At 30.3% G+C, this 8,094-nt stretch overlaps 1 protein-coding gene across 1 annotated transcript; it reads right to left on the bottom strand.

The window, feature by feature from the left end:
* Positions 1–2,513: 2,513 nt before the first annotated feature.
* Positions 2,514–7,461, bottom strand: LOC132756505 (G-protein coupled receptor dmsr-1-like). Its single transcript, XM_060747585.1, has 2 exons — positions 7,300–7,461; positions 2,514–4,748 (listed from the first exon to the last, which is right to left on the bottom strand). The coding sequence occupies exon 2, from the start codon at positions 4,078–4,080 to the stop codon at positions 2,992–2,994; it is 1,089 nt and encodes a 362-aa protein (XP_060603568.1). The 5' UTR covers positions 4,081–4,748; positions 7,300–7,461; the 3' UTR covers positions 2,514–2,991.
* Positions 7,462–8,094: the final 633 nt, after the last annotated feature.

Genomic DNA, 8,094 nt, shown 5'->3' with positions numbered 1-8,094 from the left:
GAAATAATTTACCATTAAAGTAGAAAAATATATTGTATATTATTATCTTTACTAATGACCACATAACTAAAGATGGCATCGCTATATGGCCAATAAGAATTATTTCGAAAACTGTAACATAATATATAAATAAAACTGCATTTGATAAATAATGATGATATTAAATGGCCTTGAATTAGTTTCAACATAACGACGTTAAACTTAATGTTTTTATACTTTATTTTTTTGGAAGGTAGATTGATCTACAATTAACTAAACTAAATAGTTTAATGTTCCTAAATTTCTATTATTTAACCTTCAGCCTGCTGGTTTTGACTGAAATTATCAATGCGATCGGTGCAGACCACGATCACCGTGCATGGATAAGCATGGTCTGCACTGTTCTTATATCAGTCAATACTTATTTTAAAATTTTCCTTCTCAATGGTATAATCTAGATTGAAAGATGGATATGTGCATTTATGATATTAAGTTGACTTAAGATTAATGTATGAGAAGTTTGTTCTAGTCTTGAATAACAATTTCTTTGTTACATATTGGAACAAATAGTCAGTGGGAGAAGCTAACAGATAATTCGAGACCTGTCTGTCATTCACTAATTAATACAATTTATCAATTGTTACAGTCATAGCTCTTATTGTTACACTAACATCTTATTCTACTTGACATTTTTTGTGTTTAACAATGAATGAATATATAACTTCAATCAATTGCCGGTCATTGTGTTTCAGGTCATTCATTTTTTAGAACAAAGACACATAATGTTTCCTTTTTTAAACACCAGCCAAATGGGTTGCGAAGAATGTCCATAATAAAAAGTGAATGTTATTACATAGGTTATTAACTTGCCTTTGATAAAAGAAATAATTTACAAATTAATGATGAAATTATTCGGTTAGTTATTATTGAAATGTACCGTCAAACCTGTGATTTAAAGCCATCCAAAGGAGAAAGCATACATGACCTTTATAGACTAGTGATCTTTTCTTGGACTGTACTCAGTTTTGTTTTTATCAGTGAAGATTTGTCAAAAAATGTTCTCTTTTTTACAGGGTGGTCTTTAAACGGAGGTTGTTTTTATCACATGTTTGACTGTATTAGTTATGAAAAGACAACATTTTACGTTCGGAATGCATCTTCAAGTGTCCTTTTCATGACATTAATTTAGAATAAAGATATTGTAAACGAACATTTTGATAAGAACAATATATTAAATACATGTATAAATAAGATACATGTAAGACTTAAAGTATTCTGCGGACCTTCGTATGACAAAATCATATTTTATGTTAATCTTTGATTTAGAATAATTTATTACTTTCATTTATACTTTGATTTACAGAGACCCATTTATTTATTTGTTCAATTGAATGTTTACTATTCGAAAAAATAATTATTTTTAATACGCTTTTTGCAACAATTAATGGATTATGTGATAATTTATATACATAAAATATTTTATGTCGTGATCAGCTCTGTGCGTTGTAACGTGAACCCTAGTAATAAAATACATGACTTTCTCGTGCATTTGTACACTTCTTAAACTACTAACTTATTAATTTGGCACAGCTCTATTGAATGAATAGAGTGATCATTTGATTTATTGTATGTCATTTTAATGAATATTATGAACATACAGTCGATAAATACATTTGTAGAATTGTTGGAAATATCTACTATAGTCAGTTCGCTAGTTTCCCAAAATAATATAAACAGAAAGAAAATTAGGTTGGATACGTCGATGTTATATTTATTTCACAGATAAAAAGTAGATGCATTTCAAACTGATAAAAACAGAAGATGTATGTTTTTGATTGAAAGAAACCAACTTTTAATCAAGGTCTTTTTTCACACTATCTTATGATACAAGAATATTTCTAGTAAATGATTCATTCTCTATTTTCAATGTTGCTAGAATATTCAATTTGCCAATAGCAACCCCTACAAAATGTATCAAATTAGTGTTACAATTATCCAAGACACCAATTTAAATGTAATTTCAAAAGGCTGCTTCATGTATGAATGAGGGAAATAAACCAGAAACTTTAAAAGGCTCGTTTAGTCTCTGACGATCCTGCAACTGAAAGTCGATTTCCTATGAAGGAAATGCAGATTAAAAAACTCAAAAAAGTTAGAATATATTACATTCTATTAAATACAATTTCAAAAATCTGAAAGTACTGAATTTGATAAACATTTTTAGTATGGACAATATATTGGGAGAAAATCATATACGTCATGTTAAACATGAAATATGTGTTTACTAAACTAATAATTATGTTTTACGATTTATTGTTAGCAAAGTAATACAAGCAGTTAACAAACTAAATGAAATTCGCTGACTGACCTCTCCAGGCACGTGTTTTTTATTATTAATGATGCAGACGACAACTATAACTTCTTTCTGTAGGTATCATTGAAATAAAATCTCATTTATCTTTTTTTTAATCATCAAAACACACTTTCCATAACGTTTTACAATCTATTTTGTATATATACATGTATATATTCTTAAACTGTTTGATACTTTATGATACATGCAAGAACAATTTGTGATTCTTAATTGTTATACTAAGTAATGATAATTTCTTTTTATATTCATATATTTACATAACATTTCTTCCTGTTTGCAATATATCATTTGGAAATATTTCATTAATTTAAATATCGATGCACATGAAAAATATTCTATATGCCTTGTCAAAACATATTGCATTCCGCATTCATAAATACATTAATGTCAAACTTGTTTTAGATAAAACTTTATTAGTCACTGATTTTGAGATGTTCTCTATTCTTCTTAAAGCATGAAAAATAAATAAATGAAAGAACAGCTGAATAATAATGAGTACATAAAATTTTTAAAACCGCGTATCATATATTGATCACAAATGTTTGTTCAATTTTCCCGTTTCGTTATATTAATTCGATGATATGTTTTCAAAACAATAATGGTAGGATCATGAGTTTGAATTTCCGTCATCAATTATTCTACAGAGTACTATTTTGCAATTTCTTGTGACAAATAACAGTTGAGGCATGTGAATTCGGTTTCTCAATTTTCAGAAGCGGCGAGCAAAATACGTCTATGAACGTCAACCTGAACTCCCGACTCATTGTACAGTATAAAACGAAATTGATTCCATTGTTAATAAGTGCAATTATGTCCATGATATCACCTAGTGGGATATATGTTTTTTCAAAGAAGTTCTTTATGAAAATACAACACATTATCAAAATGCCTTGTGGTAACTCGGTTAACAGAAACAAAACAATGACTATAAGCAACATAGTTGTCGTTCTTGCCGGATCATTACTTCTTTGTGGGTTCAAACATGCTCCTGTTGATGACAGATGTCTCTGGTGTAACATTGTTTTACGTAGTGTTCGTAGAAGAAGTCCACCATAGATAATTATCATAACACAGGGTACTAACTTTGCTAATACACTATACAGTATCAGTGCTATCATCTTGATTGGCTTGGCTTGGTCGGTGCCTAGGTGCCACTCTTCAAATATGTACATTGTCGTGTTGTCCCGTCGTCGATACTGCTCCAATTTTACACTTAAATAGTTCGGTATCATAATTGTGACAGAGAATACAACTATAATTCCGACTATCATTCTAGCTCGTATAATTCTGCGCATGCGCGTTAGATTTCCCTTTGCTGGAGAATGAATTTGATGGAAACGGATCATAGCTAAAGCGACAGCAAGCCATATTGATATGGTATGAGCAGTAGCCGAGAAATTAAGATGGATCAGCAGGAAATTCATCCATTCGAAACTATTCTTCCCAGTCGAAATTGTATTAGCTGAATATTCACAATAAAAATGGTAGGCAAAAGGCACATAAGTTATCATTGTAGCCATATCTGAGATAGCGAGACATGTGAGAATGAAATTGATAGGCGTGTGCATTTTCCTTCTGGTAAGTACAACAACATTTATTATGTTAAGAGGTATTCCAATGGCACAGATAATCAAACTGATGTACCCATGACAGTTACTGTACCAACTACTCAATGAATCAAGTAAAGTCATGTCACTCCTTCCTGAGGCTGGTGTAGTAAAATTCATTCTGACAACAAAAGTTGCTCGAGAAAAATTCTATATTCCTCTGGATAATAAACCTCGCTTAAGGCAAATTACTTTTTCACAGCTTTTATTTTACTTTTCTTTTTTTACTGAATGAGAGCTAATTAACTCACTAAATGTCGAATACTTTCCCTTTATTTTAATTTTCAAGTAAATGCTAAGTCAAACTTTCGAGTTTTATCACTTAAAATCGTATTTTTATCCTTTTTATTAGTCTAGTTTTCTGAAAGCATTCATTAGAATCGATCAAGTCTGAGTCTAATTCGACTCTACAAAACATTCCGGCAAATGTTGGCATTTATTAATATATCTATTGTCATCATAAATTCAGCCCACCATCATTATTTCCGTTGCAACAATGGATGACACAACTTTCCTTTCATAAGTATGTAGTTTATTATCCAATACTGATTTGTTATGCGACGACACTAGTGGTTACTACCATATTTCCGTCAGGTTGACTCCAGTTATTATTTTTTCCACTCAATAAACGCACATCTCTATTGTTATTCTACTGTCAATGTAATTTCGCTTAATTCACATCGGATCATATATCACAAGTGTTCAATATTTATCGCGCAAGTGGAGTGTCCTCTCCGTTTGACGTCTTTTTCCTACTCTCTGTCGTTATCAAATTGCTGCAACCATTTCTGGAAAATATCAAACAAGTCATTAACTTAAATCAGGGGATATTAAACACGTTTTGGTGGATTGAATTAAGTTCGATAGCTTAGCTAAATGTGGGGGGCATCATGCATGTCATATGTAATTCAGAGGTCGCTTGTTCGATCCTCAGACGAAACGTAATCATTTCTTTCGAACATTGAGTAAAATGGTCATTTGTCTCCCACTACGGATTCAGCAAACATGTAGAGAATCTGAGATTTTGTTATACGTAGTAAGCTGTCCAGGAAAGCGGTAAAGTTGACCGGCTGTAAAGATATGACCAAAACATGTGAGGAAATCGGCGTTAATTCAGAAATAACAAGGAAAGGAAGTATCTTGTAGCTTCATAAAAGAAAACGTATTTAAATGATTTCAGAATTATCAACAATACATGCAATAATTACACTTACATATTTACAAAATATGATGTTTGAGTTTAATCACCTCTAAAAGTTATTTTTTATGAGTTGAGTGTATATACTTTTAACTAAGTTGTAACTTTCATTGGTCGACCTTAAGTCAATTAGGCGTTCAGTCAGTGTACATCTCCATGTTTATGTATGCTGTGCTCTTTGTTTTATTCTGTCAAGTACACGAAATAATTTACAACACGTCGTGAATAATTTTTGAAATCTCTTTTAGTAGTATTAATGGTTATGTCTCAATATTCAAAGAAACATTTCAAGAATATCGTCGTACATGGTATTTGCTTCAGTAATTTCTCATATTCTTTCACTTCCATTAACACGTCTCAATCTGGAAGTTATTATTTTTCTTTTTTTCTACACGATTAACATGAATTATGAGTTGAAGAAAAAGTGGGTTGTCAATTGTAAAGCATGTGTTGAAATATTGGCGTACACTAAATTTCGAAATAAAAAGCATGAAATAGACAAGACAATATAAAATAAACTTCGAATCGCTTATATTTAAAGAACGCAGTACTTCAAAATAGTAAAGATGTATACGAAGCTAACATTACTCTATTTAGTATGTAACCAAAGACACACTTAAAAAGAATGAAAGACATACAGGTTTCACAAACAAACTCTATAGATGTATATATGTTTATATGTGCAGCTAACAGAATGGATACGTTGGTATATGATTCTCAAAGGTTGTATAGTTTGAAACAATGCTTTTAAATTAGGATAAAAGTATAGCATTGTAATGAATAAATGCATAATCCTTAAGCTATATTCCCCCGTAGGATACAAATCCCCGGTAATCGTCAGCAAATACGGCAGTTCAGTAAACCATGACATAAGACTTCATTACACTTCTAAGCGGTATTGGAAATCTTTCCTCGACATATTACATTCTGTTTAACAGGAAACCTAATATAAATGCCTGAGGGAAAACAAAAGTATGAAAGATTGACGGGGTTATACATATTCAAAGATAACAGTAGACAAAATGTATGTTTCGTCATGTTCAAAACAAATACAAACATCTTTTACAAATAATTTGTGAAACTTCTTAATTATTTTAGATTTTGCTCAACATCAAAAACGTTTTCAATGCATTGTTGTTGAAATATCAACAAAAATTCCTAAAACATTCAAATGAACATTTGTTGTTGAAAACATCATCCTCGCAATCTTGACAAGTCATTTTCAAAAAGCCGCTGAACATCATTTTGATCTTTTCGTGATTATATAACATTAACTTACTAAATGAAATTAGTGTAGGATTTTTTCACTATAAAACACACAAAACATGTCATAGGCACAGTTATGCCCCAGAAACGAATATTCGTTGGCTTCTGTGAAAAGGGCAAAGTTTAGTGTTATAATGTTTTTAATAATTGTTCTAAAGCATGTTAGACGCTTATTGCCTAAAGAAAGTAGTGCTAAATGCAAAAGCAAAAGTAGCCAAACAAATTGCTAAGGTACTTGGCCAATGAGCAAATGTTTGGAAAATATAACGGGACACCCAAACAAATAGCTTCTGAGAAATAAAATTGAAGCATTTATAGGACATGATTAAGTATCATACTTTAAAATATATGTATGCACCCAGAATAGATATAGTTTATCACATAATAATCTGAAATCCGCCTTTGATTCTGATCAGTTATATGGTCTACTTAAAATTGTCAAAAACAAGTATCAAACAAAATATAAATAATAAAGTTTTAACGTAAAACTATGATACTGAAGAGCTCTATGTAGAATTCTTTTTCGCGGTATGATTATAACAAAATGAAAAGAAAAATCTCATTTCAACTGTAAGATGAATCTTTTGATTATAAACTGTTACAACATATATCATTTCATTAGAACGAATTTGATGTTAGATGCTTTACAAATGTATTGAAATAAAACAATCATCCATTTTTGACATACATATTAATTCAGTATCGGTGAACAATATTTATCATAAGATATGTTACAGAATGTTTGTTTCATTTAATTTATTTTAAAAATTACAATGTATGTTACACGCTGATGACAAACAATTCACAGCATTGATGTCAAAAATGTTTTAATATTACAATATAAAACATGAAAATCAAAATATAAAACAACTTACATTTTATTTCTAAACCAATTTTTGTATTACAGTTGTATCTCATCTTTGATTGAATAAGTATTCTGCGATTTTATGTTTAATCTGTGATAGTCCAGATAATTGTGAGGCAAAGTCAGATCATCCGTCAAATATATACAGTTAGTATGAGATATGTGACGGGGAGAAAACCAAACACTATCGCATACACTATCAATGCTTGCATTGCAGTATTGGTAAACGAGTTTCGGGATATCATACTGTGTTCAACAGTTGCCTCAGCAAAGGAATGATTTATTCTTTTTGCCTCCAATATAAATAATTGTATTGTTGTTTATTCAATTTGATTGTCTGAAATGACATTATGTTTGTGTAAATCAAAGGCATTTTTTTGTCTTTGTACTGCTTAAATGCCTTACCAAAATACCAATCAATCAATGAAATTGGTGTGTACATTTAATATTAATCAGTATCAGGTGACATCATTCCCTTTGTGATTTTAACAAATTAGAAAGAAAGTCGTTATTTTGTACTCATTTGGCTCCGAGACAGATTATTGATTAACAAATTCAAACTGTCTCTTAACAATATCATAGTAAATAAAACATTATTATAGATTATCCATAATCTTGAGGTCACTATATAGATATTTAAACGTACATGTGTAATAATAAATCACTGTAAAAAGATTTTGACCGTTTCATATACAGGATGTTTTTAAACTTGATCATAATTATAAGAGGTTTGTTAAATGTTAAAGCATTGGTACAAATGGAATTATTGCCTGTATTTGCTTAAAGGTTTTAAAAGTGGAAATAC

This window comes from Ruditapes philippinarum, unplaced genomic scaffold, assembly GCF_026571515.1.
Source record: "Ruditapes philippinarum isolate M1 unplaced genomic scaffold, ASM2657151v2 ctg10149_1_1_1_1, whole genome shotgun sequence".
Lineage (NCBI taxonomy): Eukaryota > Metazoa > Mollusca > Bivalvia > Venerida > Veneridae > Ruditapes > Ruditapes philippinarum.
The sequence above is the reverse complement of the archived record's forward strand: the minus strand, read 5'-3'. Positions and strand labels throughout refer to the sequence as shown.

Excerpts from the sequence above, each read along its gene's own strand:
- LOC132756505 (XM_060747585.1), bottom strand. The coding sequence starts at position 4,080 with ATGAATTTTACTACACCAGCCTCAGGAAGGAGTGACATGACTTTACTT.